Source organism: Anolis carolinensis, chromosome 2, assembly GCF_035594765.1.
Source record: "Anolis carolinensis isolate JA03-04 chromosome 2, rAnoCar3.1.pri, whole genome shotgun sequence".
Taxonomy (NCBI): domain Eukaryota; kingdom Metazoa; phylum Chordata; class Lepidosauria; order Squamata; family Dactyloidae; genus Anolis; species Anolis carolinensis.
In genome coordinates, this window is record NC_085842.1 from 131,175,247 (window position 1) to 131,197,314 (window position 22,068).

Here is a 22,068-nt window from a genome sequence, read left to right on the forward strand (position 1 = left end):
AAATCTACCTCTTGTAGATCAAAAGCGCATTTTTCCAGCTTGGCATAAAGCCCATGATCCCGCAATCGTTGTAACACCATTTTGACGTGGTTCTCATGTTCTGATTGTGATCTAGAAAACACCAAAAAATCGTCCAGGTAGATTATCAAGAACCTATCTAGATAGTCCTGAAAAATGTCATTGACAAAATGCTGGAACGTTGCGGGAGCTCCGCATAATCCATAATTCATAACTCGGGACTCGAATAATCCGAATTTAGTCTGGAAGGCGGTCTTCCACTCGTCCCCTTCTCTGATGCGAACTAGATTATAAGCCCCCCGTAGGTCCAGCTTGGTGTAGACCTTGGCTCCTCGAAGTCGGTCTAATAGATCCGAGATTAAGGGCAGGGGATAGCTGTTCCGCTTAGTGATATTGTTCAATGCTCTGTAGTCCACCACCAAGCGTAATTCCCCTGACTTCTTCTTCACAAACATCACTGGGGAGGCGGCTGGGGATTGAGAGGGTCTGATGAATCCCTTGCGAAGGTTTGTCTCTATGAATTCCCTGAGAGCTTCTTGCTCTGGTTCAGTCAGGGAGTAGAGATGCCCTCGCGGGATCGGGGCCCCCTCCACCAAGTCAATGGCACAGTCATAAGGTCTATGTGGGGGTAATTTTTCGGCTTCTTTTTCATTGAATACATCCCAATACTCGGAGTACTTCTTTGGCAAGGTGATAATGGGCTCGGTGTCTGTGGCATGGCAGACCTTGGCTACGAGGCAATGGTTTTGGCAGTACTTTGAAGCAAACTGCAGTTCTCTGTTGGACCAGGAGATGCTTGGGTCGTGAAGTGTCAGCCATGGAATCCCCAAAATCACAGGGAAATGGGGAACCTCAGTAACAAAGAAGGAAATCTCTTCCATATGTTCCCTTATCCACATCCTGGTGGGTTCCGACCACTGGCTTACGGGGCCCGTCTTGAGAGGACGGCCATCGATGGCTTGCACCACACAGGCATTCTTGAAGTCATGATATTGTAATCCCAGAGAGTCGGCATACTCTCTATCAATGAAATTGTTGGTAGCTCCTGAGTCTATCATGGCGTGGATCATGACGGGTCCCTTTTTTGCTGACCATAAGGTGACCACTAGAAGGAACAGGACCCCGGTTGGCGGCTCTTGAATGGGTTTCTTGACCGGGTTGGCGAGCCTCTCTACGCCCGGTCGTTGGCTTCCCCCGCCGGCTGTGTGCCAGCCGCCTCAGACGCCTTCGTCTCCGTGGAGGATGCCGCCGCAAGACGGGCGGCGGGCTTCCCTTTGGCTGGGCACTCTCTGGCGAAGTGGCCCCCATTCCCGCAATACCAACAGAGATTTAGGCATTGGCGGCGGGCCTTCTCGGCGGCGTCTAATCTGGGACGCACATTGCCCAACTGCATCGGCACCTCCTCGCTCCCTCTGGGGTATGGGGATGGTGGTGGGGGTCTCCACACTGGGCGCGGCTGAACGCTGGCGGGAGCGGGGGGTTTTGCCCCAGCTCTACCGCTCTGGCCTCGTACCCACTGTTTCCTGTTGGCAATCATGACTTCAGCCCGTAAACATTGATCGATGAGTGCTTCAAGCGTTTGGGGAGGATCCACCTTGGAGATTTCCTCCAGCATTTCAATGTTGAGACCCTCCCGAAATTGTCCTCTGAGGGCAACATCGTTCCAGCCGGTGTTGTGGGCCAGCACTCGGAACTCGGCTATGTACTGAGACATGGGTCTGTCTCCTTGGAAGAGGCGGCGGAGTTTGTGCCCGGCTGCCTCCAAATTGTCCTCGATTCCCCAGGTCGCCTTAAGGTGGTCCAAGAAATGTTGCGCTGACCTTAGATGTGGGGAGGCTTGGTCGAACAGAGCCGTCGCCCAGTTAGCCGCTGGCCCGTCTAGGAGACTGTAAATCCACGCCACCTTGATGTCTTCCTGGGGAAACTCGGCATCACGGGCCTCTAGATAAGCTTGACATTGGCGACGGAAAACATGAACCTTAGAAGCTTCTCCAGTAAACTTGGTTGGCAACGCCATGGCCGGAAGACGGATTCCGCGTTCTTTCAAACCCTTTATTTCCCCATCCTGTGCATTGAGCTTATCACGGATTCGGTCCACCTCATCCTTGTCAATGGTGTAGGTAATCGGCTGGCCGCCCGGCACGGTTCCGGTAGACATTCTGGCCTTGGTTAATTGGTGCTTATGGGTGGCGGAGTCAAACTGTCACGACCCAGGCTACAGAGCACCAATAACCATACGCAGAGACCAGATTCTATCTAATATCTTTATTAAGGAAATATATAAAGTTAATAAAAGCAAATGTAAAAGTTAGTCCAGAAGCAGACCTTTCAGGAAAGGTCAAAATTAGTCCAAGGAAACAATGTCCAATATGAAATATTAAGGTCCAAAGTTGTAATCCAATAACCGAAACACTCACTTTGCCAGGCAAAGTGAGGGGAGATGACAAGGTCCTTTAGTCCATGAACTTGAGCAAGGCTAGGAAATAACTTGATACTTGAAACAAGGCTTGAATCGTGGAACAAGGTAACGAGGAACAAGAACAAGGTCCGTGGAATAACTTGGTAAAATCCGTGAAACAAGGCAAGGTTTAGTCCTGGGAATCAAGGCAAGGTCCGTAGGTAAACAAAGGCTGGGAAACAGGAGCGAAGGCTGGAAACAAGGACAAGGCTTGAGCAGGAACGAGGCTTGAAACGGAGCGCGCTGTCCAGACACAACTCGCTCCGGAGGCTGACGAATTGACTCCGCGAAGTTACTTCGCGGGTAAAACACCTATATAGAGTCTAACTTTCCCGCCGAAGCAGTTCTCTGGGAACCAGAAACGAAAGCTAAACTCTGAGACCAGATGTTTGACTCCTTAAAGATTCTCACGAAAAGCAGGCTTAATTGGCTACATTCTTAGCTGCTATTCTAGCACTCCTGCGCGAAGCTGCTTCCAAGCCCCTCTGTTGTTTACAAAACTCATGGCGAGAGAACACGGGAGATGTAGGCTCAGGGTTTGTTTGACATACTTCTGGGACACAACTTTCTTGCAGGTGCAAGGTTCCCAGATCTGCCTGGGAAAGATCTGGCTGAGAAGATTCCAGTTCTGACTGGGAAGGTAAAAAACCCAAGTTTTCTTCTTCATCAGGCATTACAATGTCATGAGCAGGACTACAAGGCCCATGAGTCATCACAGACTCCTACTAGGGAATGTAGAGGAGTTGTAGTTCACCTACACCCAGAATGCTATGAACTCAAACAATGATGGCTCTGGACCAAACTAGCCATGCATACTCGATATGCCCAGATTTGAATACTGGTGGGTTTGGAGGGCAATTGGCCTGGACATTTGGGAGTAGTAGGTACTGGGACTTATAGTTCACCTGCAATTAATGAGCACTCCGACCCCCACCAATGATGGACAAGGACCAAACTTGGCACACAGAGCCCCCATAACCAACAGAACATATTGGACAAGTTTGGGGGAAAGGGAGTTATAGTTCACCTGCATCTAGAGAAACAGTGATCCCCACCGACAATGGACTGGGACCAAATGTCGTACAGAGAAGTTTGTGGGAATGGGCCTTGATTCTGGGAGTTGTAGTTCACCCGCATCCAAAGAGCACTGAACCCAGCCAACGACATACCTGGACCACATTTGGTACACAGAACCAAATGGCCAACTTTGAATACAGGCAGGTTTGGCGAGGATTGACCCACGATTCTGTGAATTGAAGTTCACCCACTCCAAACTGAGAATACATAATATTCAAAGAAAAATAATGCCTTTTTCAAATAACCCGGGCATCGCCGGGTCCCCAAGCTACTATATAATAAAAGTCAGTGTTTGTATGTATGTGGGTATGTATCTATATGTGTATGTGGCAGCTTTCTGAATGGCCGCCACTTCCACAGGCCACTGCGACTGCCAGGAATGACGGACCTGGCCCAAACTTGGCACACATAACCCCCATGATGCCCCTCTTGTCCTGGTGCCGTTTGGGGGAGGATGGACCACGGATGATGGGATTTGCACTACTTTCAATCGCTTCCTCTCCCACAGACCACTGCAACGCCCACCAGTGACGGAACTGGACCAAACTTGGCTCACAGAACCCCAATGACCCCCTTTACGTCCTGGTGCAGATTGGGGGAGGACATACCTAGGATGATGGGACTTGCAGTACCTTCACTCACTGAGATTACTGCAATTGACATGAATGATAGAGTTGACCAGACTTGGCACACATATCCTAAATGACACACCTTACATGCTGCAGCACTTTGGGGGAGAATGGACCAAGGATTACTGGATTTGCAGTATTTTCAAACACATTGTCTCCGACAGATCACTGTTACTCTAACTAATGACGGATCAGGACAAAATTCGCACTCATACCCCCTATAACTCACTTTACGGCCTGGTGCCATTTGGGGAAGGATGGGCCACAGATGATGGAATTTGCAGTACTTTCCAATGCTTCCACTCCCACAGACCACTGTGACGCCCACCAGTAACTAAACTGGACCAAACTTGGCACACAGAACCCCAATGACCCCCCTTTACATCCTGGTGCAGATTGGGGGAGGACATACCTAGGATGTACCTCACTTCCTGAGGCCACTGCAATTGACACGAATTACAGATTTGGACCAAACTTGGCACACATGACCCACTCTAGATCCTGGTGTTGTTTGGAGGAGGATGGACCATGGACGATGGGATTTGCATATGGGAGATGTTGTTCACCCACACCCACTGAACCCAGCTGACATTGGATGTAGGCTGCACTTGGAATACAGGAAAACAGTGCCTTTCTCAAATGACCCAGGCACCGCCGGGTCCCCAAGCTAGTTTCATAAACAAAGAACATGCACATATATATTGCTTTTTTAAAAAGAAAGAGTCAAAAAATAACTATCCAGTTCAGTGAAATTATCATTTCCCAAATTAAAAATTGTATAACTGTTGACCACAACTGTAATAACATAAAAACTCATTTTTTCTGTAATATGAAGCAACCAAGTAAAAAATAAAAAGCTGCAAGCCCCTCTAAACTAGAATGTGTATTTATACTTGAAACTTCAAAGTATGGTTTGGATTCTAAACTAGAGTAAGTGCAAATCATGGTTTGCCACAATATCCAAACTTCTAAATGGTCAGAATAAACCTGTAAAAGAATACACCTATATGCCACCAGCAGCTTCACTGCCTCTCAAAAACCTTAACAATATTTGGAATCCCATGAAGATATCCTTTACAACAGAGCAAAGCATATAGTCTTCACAGATATGCCCTACCACAGCTATCCTATCCTATCTGATTTGTCGTCGATCCACTCCTTTGGGCTTCATGCAAATCTACCATTTGCCAAAATATATGATCCTGTGTTTTTTCTTTTCCATTTCTGGCCAAATAGCTTAACCATTGGGTAGTTCCATTGAGCACGAGGTCTGCCCAAGGGCTGCTTGTGGTCTCTTGGTATCCAGTTCGTTAGTTGACATGCCTATTGGTTGTCTCCTACAGGTTTCCATGTGTACTCGTATATATATTTACACTTTTTCTATATTGTACTAAATAAAATTGCAATCTTAGGCATAATTTCATAGAAAATCTATTGAAATGTATGAGATAATGCTTACTACTTATTAATAATGAGGAAATTAAGGGGACTAACTGGTGGGTATTTCGTTCATGTGCAAAAATGTTTTTTGTCAATTTTTAATAAAATTATTCCCCTTGGCTCAAAAGCAACTAATTCATATCTGAAGTAAAAACATAATTTTAAATGCTTCCTATCTCATCAGCATCCCAATCAAAATAGAGCATCTATTTCCTGGCAGACATAGGGAACATCAATGAGGACAACAGCATATTCTTGGGAATTTTTCCCTGAGACTATTTACTTCATACTGGTCAATGGAAAGCCTATCCATGACTTCCAATGATTACAAAATAAACCAAGTAAGAGTCATAGCAAAAATATGCTGATTTATTTTTAACACAGCTTTGTGTATTTCATATTTTGTGGAAACAGCTACCTTAAGCTCATGAGATAGAACTACGTTGCTCATTTCATCTGCTTTCTGTCGAAACTCATATTCTCTCTTTTTGATTTCTGCATCAAATTCCACTAGCAGTTCCTGAAATATATGATACAAATTACATGTAATACCAAAGTCTGACATCAATATAACCATGCATATAAATCTTATAGGATCCAGGACAAAAACAAGAAGGTCTTTGAAAATCTCATTAATAACTCTGACTTTAATGTGAGAGTTTATTTATTTATTTATTCCCAACATTTATATCCCGCCCTTCTCACCCGAAGGGACTCAGGGCGGCGTACACAATTGGAAACAATTCAATGCCTACACATAAATAAAACATAGCAATGAAAATCCAATTAAAACAAAACAATATAAAAATATAAAACATATGGTTAAAAATCCGTTCATCCAAAATCTTCGTGCTGTAGCCATAAATCTGTCCGGGTCGTCTTTATCATTTAATCTTCGAAAGCCTGGGCACATAGCCATGTTTTCAGGGCTTTTCTAAAACTCAAAAGGGTTGGGGCTTGTCGTATATCTCTGGGGAGGGTGTTCCACAACCGAGAAGCCACGATCGAAAAGGCTCTGTCCCTCGTCCCCGCCAGCCGTGCTTGCAAGGCAGGCAGGAGCGAGAGCAGGGCCTCACCAGATGACCTTAGGGATCTTCCTGGCTCATGGGAGGAGATACGTTTGGACAAGTAGATTGTTGTGGGAATTAGGCTGTAAATGGTCAACTACATATTTTAATTTATTAATTAATGCAGGCAAATTTGAATTAAGAAGGCTATGAACTCAGGGATTTGTTTTGCAAGCGCCTGGACTCCACAGTATTAGTATAATACAAGGGTAGGCAACATGTAAGGGATGCATCGGGTCTCTTTGGGCTTCAGATTGCTACACAGACCCTCTGTGAACCATACCTCTTCTACCTTTAGTGTGTTTGGCTGAAAATAGCCCAAAGCATATACTAGGTGGTGTCTGCCTTTTCTGTCAAATGTCTGCCTTACAACACCATGGAGGTCTTTATTCAGAATCAGAAGTGACTACCAAAAATATTTTGAAGGACCCAGGAAGCAGTGGGAGGAGGGGAGCAGGGAGACACAGGGAGAGGGTAGATGCTGGACTGCAGTTAAAATGTGGGAAGATCTGCATCCAGCATGTGGGTCATACTTTGCCCATCCCTAGAATAACAGTAGGACATGAAAAAGAAAATATCAAAAATCCTCTTATCAAATCTTGGACTTAGTTGCAACAAAATTTTTTACTCCTAAACATCTTCACAGCTGCTCCAGTATAATGTTATGTCTCCTGAAAAGATATTACTTCTATTGTTGTACTTGTGTCCTGACAATTATCTTCGTGAATTTATTGTTCTTTCCCACTTCGACAAAGTTCAGAATTTTCTGTTGTCCTTTCACTATTACTATTATTATTGTGAAATTAATAAAAATATAACCTTTGCTTTGATATTTAGCTTTATTTTAGTTAATTTTTGATGCACCTTTCAGAACGTCAAAATGATTTTTATATTGGCAATTTGGTGTTACTGCGAATTTAAGGGAGGAATGCAAAACTGACCAGAAATCAATTACTATAGGGCAATATTTTTTTTAATTAAGTATGTAATTAAATTAAAATGTCTCATATCAGCGGACAGTTCTTTTAATATGACACACAAAGCTGACAGGAAGGGAACCCTGAAATCAGATACATAATGACTGCTGGCAGGCACCAGAGTGTTTATTTAGCCTTTGCAACTGCCTAAAGCTGGTCTTGATTTATAGTTCTGACCTTCCTGAAATTTCAAGGTTGGTGAATTTAGAACAGCATTTTGGCTTTCCCCCATGGAAAGAATTTTACACCATCTTATTTTACTACACACAATCCTACCAATTTTTCCCAACAGGAGACGAGCATAGTGGGAAGAAGAGCAAAAAGATAATTACTGCCTGATATTTAGAATGGTAAACCAATGTGAGACTTGTCGATTGCTTACTGCATATGCATAGTGGGACATTTAAAACACTGAGGTACAAAGCAAGTTTTAAATCTTTTTTTTTTTGTATATAACATAAATGGTAACATCATTCCTATTCAACAGTTTATCAAATTTTCCATACCTGTCTTTGCAAAGCAAGTTCACCTTCTACTTCCTGGAGTTTTCTCTCCAACTGGTGTTTAGTATTCTCATACTCCTCACGATAAAGACTAATATCAGAGTCTTTAGTGCTATAAATACAAGCACAGTAGCATTTTTAAATTTACAAAGTACATTCAAGCAACAACTTTAAGCATAATCTTATGGTCCCTGGGAGACAGCTTTAACACCAGAGAAAATCTGATGTCAGGTCTCTTCTCCCAGCCCCCTCTTTGATGCTAGAGAAGAAAGAAAGGAAGAGAATTTGGAAGTTAAATGTAATCAATTCAATAATCTATCATATTTGTCATATTTCTGAAAACCTACAAATTTATTTGAAGCTAAATAAATTATTTTGTTTTGCATGTACAGGCAGTATCAGTGTCTAAATACATTCCCATTACTTTTAGGTTTTCTTGAATCAGAATCACTTTACTTTAATAACAAATACAGTCCTCTTACATTAGATGTGTTTAAAGAAATTAACTTATCTGAAATAGGAAGAGGTTATTAGCATTCTAAATAGTATAAAATGTAACTGCTTATTAAAATGTGTCATATACAGTTCTGCATCCCTTCAAAATTCAAAATCTGAAATATTTCAAAATTTAAAATTTTCCAAAATCCAAAATTGTCCACGTGGGTCTCTTAGATAGTGACACTTTTGCTTTCTGATGGTTCAAAATACACACACTTTGTTTTATGCACCAAATTATTAAAACTATTATATAAAATTACCTTCAGGCTATGTATATGAGGTATATGTGAAGCATAATAATAATAATAATAATAATAATAATAATAATAATAATAATAATAATAATAATAATAATAAATAATAATAATGTATTTATTTATATCCCGCCACCATCTCCCAGAGGGACTCGGGGCGACTCACAGAACACTCAAGGTGTGACATACAAAATACAAGTGCAAAATGAATTTCATCTTTAGTTTTGGGTCTAACTTCAAAATATCTCATTATGTACTTATATGCACATACAGGTATATTAAAATCTGAAAGATTCTGAAATCCAAACACTTCTGGTCTCAAGCATTTTGCATAAGGGATACTTAGTTAATATGCAACATACTTCAGGATCACTATAGCCTGCATGTTGCACATAACCTTTGGCTCAGCTCAGTTGCATGGAATAGCTTGGAACAGTGGGATATGGGAAAAGGTCAATCCACAACTAACATAGCAAAACAGGAGTATTGGTTAATACCCTAGATAACAATATCCTTTAAGCCATAGTTGAAGTGAAAATTACAAATAGATCCATGGCATCTCAATAGCTAATATACATGGTATGACACATGAAATGTACACTGGGGTCATTTTGTAAGTGGCATGAAGAGTGATTATCAAGTGGTCAGCTGTAAATACTCTCTAAATAAACACAAGAAAAAAATAAACTCTGCCAACAAAAGACGAAACAGTGATGACATACTTGGGGTAGCTTATCTATCTGTCAATTCAAGTCCTTTGCATAGTCATGTGAATTCTAATACAGGGTTGGTTTAGTGATAGTCCACTGGTAGACCCACATGAGAACTTCCCCTCTCTGGATAACCCACTATTCCCTCCTTATCACATGGGTGATTTTGGATAACCATGACTTAAAATCTGGTATGCTAAGGACAGCAAAGACCATGATGCCATCTTCTTATTTTGCTGTAACCCCTTTCTGTAGAAAAAGCAAAGACCAATATAGAAGCTTCTGTGCTCATACAGAGACTTCTAGGGCAACTTTTCATCTTGTAAAGACGGAAACGGCACACCATTCTATCATTAGGTCTTTTTAAACAAGCCAGAACCAATTGTATTTGGAGAAAAATATTTTCTTCAAATATGAATTCATACTATCATACACAGAGGCATCACTTTAGATCAGGGGTCCTCAAACTTTTAAAGCAGAGGGCCGGTCCACAATCGTTCAGACTGTTGAGGGGCCGAATTATCATTTGAAAAAAAATTCGAGCAAATTCCTATGCACACTGCACATGTCTTATTTGCAGTGCAAAACAACAATGAAAGAACAATACAATATTTAAAAATGAAAACAATTTTAAACAACATAAACCTATCAGGATTTCAGTGGAAAGTGTGGGCCTGCCACTGGCCAATGAGATAGTCAAGTGAATTAGGATTGTTGTTGTTGTTGTGTGCCTTCAAGTCATTTCAGACTTTGGGCAAGCCTAAGTCTAAAATTAATTAATTATTTACTACATTTATTTACTACATTTATATCCCACGCTTCTCACCCTGAAGGGGACTCAAAGCAGCTGTATGTACATACAATCTATATATATAAAATGATAAAGTTGTTTGCGCAGTGACTATAACAACAAAACTAAACATCCCAGAAATACGAAATTTGGCAACACAATGCAAAAGGCTTGCCTCCAGGTTACAACAACACAACCACACCACAAAACCACAATCCAGACCCACAAAACTCACAACAACGCATCATGCGATTGGCAACACAATGCAAAAGCCTTGCCTCCCAGTTGTAACAACACAACCACACCACAAAACCACACAGGACCCACAAAACTCACAACAACGCATCGTGACTATAACAACACAACTAAACGCCCCAGAAATACGAAACTTGGCAACACAATGCAAAAGCCTTCCCTCCAGGTTGTAACAACACAGCCACACCACAAAACCACAATCCGGACCCACAAAACTCACAACAATGCATCGTGACTATAACACAATTAAATGCCCCAGAAATACAAAATTTGACAACACAACGCAAAAGCCTTGCCTCCCAGTTGTAAGAACACAACCACAACACAAAACCACAATCCGGACCCACAAAACTCACAACAACGCATCATGACTATAACAACACAACTAAACGCCCCAGAAATACGAAACTTGGCAACACAACACAAAAGCATTCCCTCCCAATTGTAACAACACAACCACACCACAAAACCACAATCCGGACCCACAAAACTCACAACAATGCATCGTTACTATAACAACACAATTAAATGCCCCAGAAATACAAAACTTCGCAACACAACACAAAAGCCTTGCCTCTCAGTTGTAACAACACAACCACACCACAAAAACACAATCCGGACCCACAAAACTCACAACAACGCATTGTGACTATAACAAATACAAAATTTGACAACACAACTCATCCTCCTCCCCAATCCCTACATTCACACTTGGCCTCCAAAAAAAACAATTACAATAATAACAATGACAACAACAACTACAATAAGAATCAACACCATCACAGGCAAGAAACAGCCAGGCACTGAGGCTGAGAGGCCAGTCAGTGCTACACTGGGCCTCCAAAAAACAATACAGTAGCCTCTAACTTATCCAACCTTCATGACCACTACAACAACAACAATAATAAACACCTACACAGGCGAAACAAAAAAAAGACTATTGTACTACAATAAAAATATAAACCGCACTCAGCAGAATCAGACATTACAATTAACAACAAACCAAAGACAACAGGGATCTCAAGCAATTATCAATCAACACAAAAATTGAAGAAGGTAACAGACTTCAAATACTACTACTAATGTGAGTATAAAGAAGGGTGGAGGTCACAGCATAAATACAACCTAATGTAGACTGACCAACACCACCAGACTAAGCCACAGCAACGCGTGGCCGGGCACAGCTAGTATATTATATTATTAGCATAGCACAATATTAGCATTCTATATTACGATATTGAACTATACCAATATACTGTAATATTATATATAACATATAATTAATATTATTATATGGTATTATTATTAGTATTATATTGTATAACATTATAATATTTTTATCAATATTATATGTATATACAATATATTATTAAAACTGATATAAAATATTATATTATAAAACTGAGGGTGGGGGCCAGGTAAATGACCTTGGAGGGCCGCATCCGGCCCACAGGCCTTAGTTTGGGGACCCCTGCTTTAGATTTTAGAAGAGACAAGACCCAACAAGCTTGAAATCCCACTAATGAATACAAAATTAATATATAAAAAACATTGTTTGTAAGATTGTTTTTGGACTTTATATACCCTGCAACACAATTCTCAACAGAAGACAGACAACTATCCCCTGTTTTTAAAAGGGTGATTTCTGTGTTTGTCATCTAACAGCTACCATTTCTAATAATAGTTACTCGTTTTATAGATCCTGTTGGCAAAAAATGCTCATTTAATTATTTACTTAATTTTTATCCTGTCTTTCTCCCGATATAGGGATTCAAGGCAGCTAACAGCAAACATGGCACCAATACAATTAAAACAGGGTAGATGCATTCAAATATGAATATAAAAAACAAAGATTTGTGTTATGGAATATAAAATATATACAGCCACCCAAAATCCTACTTGCACTATCCTCAGAACCATACCCAGCAAACTGATTTGGTAGGATAGTCATATGCTGACAATAAATTACAGATCAGAATGAAAATGTACTTTTTGCAAAATGATATTCTTTTTCCTCAAAACAAACCAAACATAAGTAGATCCCTAATAAGTGCAATTATTAGGATGAGCTGCATTTACACCAGCTCTTCTCAAGACAGGAGCAACATCTGATATGAACAGATCTTAAATGCATATAATTATTGACTACTTTCAAAAATACTAGCTTCACACATTGAGTGTATTCCCCATATACCACATCGATGTACATATAGGTGTTTCTCTGGGCTATATACTGAAATTGTGTCGCATACAAAAGCATGTAAAGCAATAAAATGATTTTTAAAAAATGATTTTAAAAAAAGCATGTAAAGCCATGTTGTGTTTGCCAAACATTGTCATGACATCTATGTTTACTTATTAACAATAAACTTAGTTTTTCCATACAGCTATTATAACAGTAAGGGGCCTCCGGTGGCGCAGTATGTTAAAGCGCTGAGCTGCTGAACTTGCGGACCAAAAGGTTGCAGGTTCAAATCCGGGGAGCAGAATGAGCGCCCACTATTAGCCCCAGATTCTGCCAACCTAGCAGTTTGAAAACATGCAAATGTGAGTAGATCAATAGGGACCACTCCAGTGGGAAGGTAACGGCGCTCCATGCAGTCATTCCGGTCACATGACCTTGGAGGTGTCTACGGACAATGCTGGCTCTTCGGCTTAGAAATGGAAATGAGCACCAACCCCCAGAGTCGGATACGACTGGACTTAACGTCAGGGGAAACCTTTACCTTTACTATTATAACAGTGCTGTTTATCCCTGAGCTAATTAAAGTGATTGTCTGTAGGTTAGTGGCAATTTGTGAACCATTTTTCATGGCAAATTTCTGGGAAAGTAGGTGAATATAATAACAATATAGAAAAAATACAGCACTGGTCCCTGACACAACTGCCAGTCCATCACACCAGATAGTTTGAGAAGTGTTGGTTTAACCAACACACAGGCACAAATGAGTTTACTGCGAATTGTGCCAGGGTTGAAAAGTGAATTTTTATATAGTATCAGTTCTATCTTACCTGTGAATATGCTTCAACTCTAATTGGTGTTCTTTAAGCTTTTGTTGATACTGGTATTGTAGAGCCGCTTGTTTTTTTGATTCCTGAGCAAGTGCCTGCTCCAGTTTATCTACTTGTATTTTAAGCTCACTAATCTCTGCCTGCTTGGCATTTTCAACCATTTTCAACTGCATGAACAAAGTATCATAATGCTTCAGCTCTCTATCTCTCTCCTCAAGAACTCTAAGATTATAAGTGAAATCTTCTTTTAAACTGTTGAACTTCCTATGCATTTCTTCAAGTTGCTTTCGGGTGTCTTGCAGTGCTGTTTTCTGGAAATGCATCTGACAAGCTTGCAGTTCTTTCAGTTCTTGTTCTTTATAAATAAGAACTTCATGTAAATCTTTCTCCGTGTGTAGCATTGATGAATCTGAGAAACAGAACAGTGGTTAATTAAAGAAGAGGAAAATGTTTTCCCTTCACCATTCTTCTTAGATTTCATACAATGTTCCAATTGCTCCCAACTTTTGGCTGCCCCAAGGCAATCCTATCATGGGATTTTCATTGCAGGATTTACTCAAGGCTGAGAGAGTGCGACTTGCCCAAGGTTATCCAGTGGGCTTCCATGCTGAGCAGAGATTCAAACCATGGCCTCCAGAGTGATAGTTCTACACTCAAACCACTACACTATAATGGTTCTCTCCATATTATAAGGTCTATGATTATCATGTACAGCCGATACAAGTAAAAGGTCAATGGGCAATAAGTACATTGGTTAGTTTACAAAGGCAACATATTGCCTTAACATCCAGGACTGACTACTGCAGTGTGCAGTTCGTGAGATGGCTATAAAGACTTTTTTGAAACTTCAAAGCAGATAGATCAGTTATATTATTTATTCTATTCAATTTAGATCCCACTTTTTTCCTGGCACAGCAACCACTACAGCTTACAATATATATATTAAAACATGGGTACTGTTAAAAATAACTTGAAAATGCAAATATACTAATCCTGAAAGACCAACTACTTCACTGTCTGAGAATCGTGCAGAGGTACAGGAGCAGCTGAAATACAGTTCAAAGCATTAAACAATATTGGCTATGCTGGCTAGGGCTCCTAGAATTTGCAGTGGAACATCTAGAGCAGGTTTGCAGCCCTCCAGGTGTTTTGTGGACTTCAGCTCTCAGAATTCCTAACCACTGGACAGCCTGGCTAGGGCTTCTGGGAATTAGAGTCCCAAACACCTGTGGGCCACAGGTTGTGCAGGCCTGATCTGGATGAATAATGGATTCCCATCACTCCCATACAAGCCTGCTTGTACATAAAGGTTTTTCTCTAAGACTATGTTCTCCTATATTAAGAGGTACAGATAGGGACTACAGTTCAGACTTTTAGTTAGGATATTTCAGTTGTGTAATGCTTTCAGAAGAGACTGGGTGATACCTTAGTTTTTCAATACACGTATATCCAAGACCTTTTTATCATGAAGATTTTAAGTTAACTGTAAAACAAGAACTATTAATTTATCTCTTTTTTATCGTTACTTTCTTGGACTTTACCCTTACCAGCAATATGGGGATGATCCAGGTGGTGTTTCTTTACCTTTGATAGTGTGAGAAACAAAATACCTCAGCAGGTCAGGAATACAGGCTTGGCCCCTTTTGAAGGAGCCGTGCATTCTTTCAGAGCTACATATGAGTGGCAGACTGACCTGGAACAACCTTACTCCCAAGGCTCTGACATTGAAATATGCAATCTTACATCTAGGGAGTCTCATAAAAGCCAAAAAAAAGCAACAACAACAACTAACCTCCTGCAGAGATTGTATGGGATGTAGAAGTATATATGGTAGGTAGAAATGAAAAAGAGAGTTCTCTTTGATGCACTGCTGAAAGACAAGAATGAACAAGGAAGAGGAGAAACTCGATGCTTGTTAACCTCCTCCAGTCTATTTCTGAAACAAAGTATGGGAGGCCAGAAGGAAAAAACCAGAATAAGGGCTATATATAAGCCTTCCTGCTACATTGATATAGTTCAAGGGTGCAGCAATGTCTGGATTCTCACCTTGAAATCACTAGGCACTACAATATTTTGAATGAGGGTCTATAAAGATGCAAAACTCTAATTCACAGAGACTACAAAGCAGAATATATTTACTGGATGTAACATTCAGCCGGAAGTCTCTAAACCAATGGATCTCAACCTGTAGGTCTAAAGGTGTTTTGGCCTACACCTCCCAGAAATTCCAGCCAGTTTATCAGCAATTAGGATATCTAAAAGTTGAAGGCCAAAACATCTGGGGACCCACAGGTTGAGAACCAATGCTCTAAACCAGTGGTTCTCAACCTGGGGTCCCCAGATGTTTTTGGCCTACAACTCCCAGAAATCCCAGCCAGTTTACCAGCTGTTAGGATTTCTGGGAGTTGACGGCCAAAAACATCTGGTGACCCCAGGTTGATAACCACTGCTCTAAACAGACTAATTGGGAAGTAAGTCTTGTGAAACAGAGAGGGACTTTCTTCTGAGTAAGGCCCCTTCCATGCTGCTCCTATATCCAGGATCTGATCCCAGATTATCTTCTTATCCCAGATTATCTGGCAGTGGAGACTCATATAATCCAGTTTAAAGCAGATAATCTGGGATCAGATATTGGAATATAAGATGAAGCTCTTTTTATTTTTTCCTTCACAGTCATCATTTAAGATAAACAACTCTCACATATATATATATATATATATATATATATATATATATATATATATATATATATATATATAAAATGATAAAGTTGTTTGCGCAGTGACTATAACAACAAAACTAAACATCCCAGAAATACGAAATTTGGCAACACAATGCAAAAGGCTTGCCTCCAGGTTACAACAACACAATCACACCACAAAACCACAATCCAGACCCACAAAACTCACAACAACGCATCATGTGATAACAACACAACTAAACGCCCCAGAAATACAAAACTTGGCAACACAATGCAAAAGCCTTGCCTCCCGGTTGTAACAACACAACCACACCACAAAACCACATCGGACCCACAAAACTCACAACAACGCATCATGACTATAATAACACAACTAAACGCCCCAGAAATACGAAACTTGGCAACACAACACAAAAGCATTCCCTCCCAATTGTAACAACACAACCACACCACAAAACCACAATCCGGACCCACAAAACTCACAACAATGCATCGTGACTATAACAACACAACTAAACGCCCCAGAAATACAAAACTTGGCACACAACTAAACGTCCCAGAAATACAAAACTTGGCAACAGAACACAAAAGCCTTGCCTCTCAATTGTAACAACACAACCACACCACAAAAACAGAATCCGGACCCACAAAACTCACAACAACGCATTGTGACTATAACAAATACAAAATTTGACAACACAACTCATCCACCTCCCCAATCCCTACATTCATACTTGGCCTCCAAAAAAAAAGAATTACAATAATAACAATGAGAACAACAACAACAATAAGAATCAACACCATCACAGGCAAGAAACAGCCAGGCACTGAGGCTGAGAGGCCAGTCAGTGCTAAACTGGGCCTCCAAAAAACAATACAGTAGCATCTAATTTATCCAACCTTCATGACCACTACAACAACAATAATAATAAACACCTACACAGGCAAAACAAAAAAAAGACTATTGTACCACAATAAAAATATAAACCGCACTCAGCAGAATCAGACATTACAATTAACAACAAACCAAAGACAACAGGGATCTCAAGCAATTATCAATCAACACAAAAATTGAAGAAGGTAACAGACTTCAAATACTACTACTAATGTGAGTATAAAGAAGGGTGGAAGTCACAGCATAAATACAACCTAATGTAGACTGACCAACACCACCAGACTAAGCCACAGCAACGCGTGGCCGGGCAAAGCTAGTATATATATATATATATAAATGTAATGTTCGTTTTACTATGGAGTAAACAACAAAACCACTAAACCCAATCACACCAAATTTGGCCACAAAAGACATAGTCATCCAAAATATGTCTTTCAATTAAAAAAAACATAGAAAAGTAGTCCAAATTACAGAGGATGAGGAAGAGCCTTTCTCCCCCTAACTGCCAGTCAGAAAGGTAGGCTCTGCTGCTTTTAGCCCCCCCCCCCCCCGGCTGCCTTTAGGCCCCGCCCCCTTCCTCAGCCAAAATGGCGCCCAGGGCACAGGCAGAGTGCACTTAGGCCTGATCCACACTGCCTATAAAATACAGATTATCGGATTTTGAACTGGATTATATGGCAGTGTAGACTCAAGATCCTTCCACACAGCTATATTACCCATTTATAATCTGCTTTGAACTGGATTATCTTGAGTCCACACTGCCATATAATCCACTTCAATGTGGATTTTATACAGCTGTGCAGAAGGGGCCTCATATAATCCACTTCTAAGCAGATAATATAAGATTATAAATATAATATGACATAATTACTGTGATATAATAATACAGAACATAATCTCTAAGACCAGGACAGTAAATAAAGAGCAACACTCTGAAAGCAGGGAAATTGGGAATTCCAGAAAGGAAACAATCAGGGCCAGCTAACACCTCCCAACAAAGGATTCCCCCAGGCAGGAAGCAGCCAGGCTTTGAAGCTGCAAGCCCATTAATGCTAATCAAGGTGCCTAATTGCAGCATTCATACCTGCCACACCAAGACTATTAATTGCCATTCAACCTGGCCAACCAAGGATTCCGCAAGGTAGAAAGCGACCAGGCTTGCAAGCAGCAAAGCTATTCAATGCTATTCAACCTGGCCAACCAAGATTTCCCCTAGATGGAAAACCCCCAGGCTTTGAAGCCACGAGGCTACTCCGTCCCATTCAACTGGCCTAGCAAGGATGCCTTATGTAGAAAGCAGCCAGGCTTTTAACCTGCAAGACTATTCAGTGCAATTCAACCTGGCCAAACAAGGATTCCCCTACAAAGGAAGTAGCCAGGCTTCGAAGTGGCTCTTTGATTGAGGGTGCTACTCCAGCTACTCCAGAAAACGGCCAGGCTTGAGGCTGCAAGGCTATTCACTGCTATTCCACCTGGACAACAAATGATTCCCACAACAATGTGTGGCCGGGCAAAGCTAATGTTATATAAAATTACTTTAGGATTATTGAAGTCTGTACCACATTTTAAAAATGTATGTCAAATACACATTTGAGAACAATAAATGTAGCTCAAAACTGAGTTATTATAATATTCTTTAATTGAATATTTTTCTAACCCTACAGTTCTACTAAATTACTGACGTAGTCTAATAATACAGTATTTCCTCCAGAAATCTTGATGTTATGTTATCAGTCCTTTTTTAATGCTTTCTTATTCTGAGATTATCCCTGAATGTACAAGTCTACAAGGAATTGTTTCAATTACAGCAGAGTAAAACTTGTCTCCCTTAGGCTCACTGTCTTTATATTTTACATTATTCGCATGTTTTTAAACTATACATATCTAACTTTGAAACAGCAAATATATTTTCTTCACGGAAAAAGGTTAATTCTCTTCAATGACATACAACTGCTTCATTTTCAGTGTTGTTGCTTAAGAGCCATCCTAGATAACAGATTTGTCGATGCATGTGTTAAAACAGAGCCCTTATTTTAAGGAGGATAGATAGTGCAACAAAAGCAAGGGAGAAGTTGAGGGCTCCCCTCTAACTTTCATTGCACTGTCCATCCTCCTTAACATGTGCCTCCCCTGCACGCACCTATAAATGCTGCATCCAAACTGAGTGGGGCTAATGTCCACCAAGAGAAAAAGAGCTAACACCCAACGATTTCTCCATTCGCTTCTTTGTCCATAGTTTGATTTCAGTCGGACTATTGAAGCTTTCTATGGGGTTAGTGGTGCCCAAATTGATTTGGCTGCTGCACATCTCATTTGAGCTTCCCTTGCAGCATGGGTTTTTTGTGTGTCATTTATGACAGATTATCCCATCTGTAAAGTCCACAGGGAACAAATAAATCAGACAACCTTCTGTTTCCAATTCAGCTCTTTAATCTTTTCAAAGGCAAGGGAGGGTTTTTTTCCAAGTAAGATAGCCTGATAAAGTTGGCTACAGCAACAACGCAGCAGTTTACATTGCTTAAGGTACAGATGTAATTATTTCCTCTAAAATGGGATTTAGTGTCAGCACTGTATATTTCCCTAACAACAACAACAACAAAACTATAATAAAACCTTATTTATATCCCATCCTATCTTCCTGAGAGGACTTGGGGTTTACATTGCTGTAAGCCCCGGGTGCTTCCAGCAATGTGAATAATACAGCAATAATGGAAGACTGGATAGCTTTGCTGCTGGAAAGAATACCATTCATTTAAAATCTGTGTGTGTGTGTGTGTGTGTGTGAGAGAGAGAGAGAGAGAGAGAGAAGGGGAATAACAATGTCTTTGAAAATTGCCAACAAGTTTTAAAAAATCGTAATTCAGATAAACATTAAAAATATAGCATGAACAAAAGTAAACTTGCATATGATAACTAATTTATTTATTTATTGTGTCAGTAGAGAATTAGTGGCTGTTCTAATTTAAACAGTTATTGAGTTGTACAAGGAAAGAGTGCTCAGTGGCATAAATAAGTATAACTACAATATACAAAGGTCTCATAATGTCAAGGTGTTTTTTGGAGGAGGGGGTCATTGCAATCTGAATGCTTAGAAAATGTCAGTCCTAGAACAGAAGCACAACAGTGAGGAAAGCAGTATGGATCCTTTCCACTTCCCCACCAAAGATGGATGGATGAGTAATACTGACTGCCAATATTTGATTTAACAACGTATTTGGAGGATATGGACAACACTGGATTCGGCCTCATTTTATTGTACTATGATATAGAGGATTCCAAATTAAGTAATCCATAAATTCATATAGAATTTATATCTGAAGACTAAAAATTGCTATAGATCAAAACCTGATTTTTTAAAAAAACAAAACAAGTCCATCTCTTATGTATACAATAGTCTTGTTATTGTTGTGTGTCTTCAAGTAATTGCAGTTGTATGTTAAGGCAAACCTATCACAAGATTTTCTTGACAGGATTTTTGCAGTGGGTCTCTCACACAAAACTAAAAAAATTACATCAGAACAAAAAAAATATGTTCATTCAAATTGCAGATTACAAATAGAGTAGAGTCTCACTTATCCAAGCTAAACGGGCCAGCAGAAGCTTGGGTAAGCGAATATCTTGGATAATAAGGAGGGATTAAGGAAAAGCCTATTAAACATCAAATTAGGTTATGATTTTACAAATTAAGCACCAAAACATCATGTTATACAACAAATTTGACAGAAAAAGTAGTTCAATACACAGTAATGTTATGTTGTAATTACTGTATTTACGAATTTAACACCAAAATATCACGATATATTGAAAACATTGACTACAAAAATGGCTTGGATAATCCAGAAGCTTGGATAAGCGAGGCTTGGATAAGTGAGACTCTACTGTACCGTCATTCCTCACTATCACCAATGCTGACTAAGGCTGCAAGGAACTGCCACTTGGCAAACCCTGGAGGACCACATGTTGCCCACCCCTTTCCTAGCAAGAAAGGACTTCCTATCAGTGCAAGACTTTTACAATGCTTATACATTGCAAGTACAGATATCTTTTCCCAACAAGATTTTTTTTACTCACAATGAGATCTATTACAATAGCTCTCTTCCCTAGAGTAAAGGCAAAGCTATCAAAAACTCTTGTGAGGTTTTCTAATCACTAATCTAAATATAACAGAAGCAAGTTGGTTGTACTGTTTACGTTCTTCTGTTGCAATATTAAAAGATTTAAATAGCCAAATCAGTGTGTTAGAAATCTGTGCTAACTAAGGAAGAAATATTAACTAAAATAAAATGCTTTTGTTAGATAAAAGTAAAAAAACTACTTAAGCAGAGGAAAGGGCATTCCTTTATTTACTTACCAAGGAAATCTATGCTCCTTTGACGAGACATTCCAGCGGAAGCAATGGGTCCTACTTCCATGTTGTTTTATACAGAACCGCAACTTAAGTACACTGTAGCTCAGTACTGAAGAGCAGAATTTCAACTTTTTCCCCCTAAAAAGGCTTCTATTGGATGACAGGCAAATGTTCAGGAAAGGAAACTCTGGCTAGAAAAGAAATAAAATGTGGAAAAGCATTATCTTTCAAATCTCTACCATGATAGAGAAAAACAACGTCCCTGTTTGTTCTGCTTGTTTCCGCTTTTCTATACCTTCAGCCTACTCCAATTTTAATTATGGTACACAAGTTTCTGTTCCAGAATCAAAATCATAAGCATTGTCAGTTAAAATATTCATCTTTTTAAAATCTGTTTATTGGTTTTCCTCTAGTATGACAAAGCGAAAGATATATG

At 40.1% G+C, this 22,068-nt stretch overlaps 1 protein-coding gene across 1 annotated transcript in view; it reads right to left on the reverse strand.

Moving 5' to 3' along the window:
* The window catches only part of ccdc57 (coiled-coil domain containing 57), an 82,796-nt gene extending 61,021 nt beyond the window's left edge, over window positions 1-21,775 (reverse strand). The window contains 4 exon segments of the mRNA XM_062973951.1: window positions 6,041-6,142; window positions 8,173-8,281; window positions 13,689-14,097; window positions 21,636-21,775. Of these exon segments, the coding sequence (XP_062830021.1) occupies window positions 6,041-6,142; window positions 8,173-8,281; window positions 13,689-14,097; window positions 21,636-21,696 (681 nt within the window). The 5' untranslated portion in view covers window positions 21,697-21,775.
* Window positions 21,776-22,068: the final 293 nt, after the last annotated feature.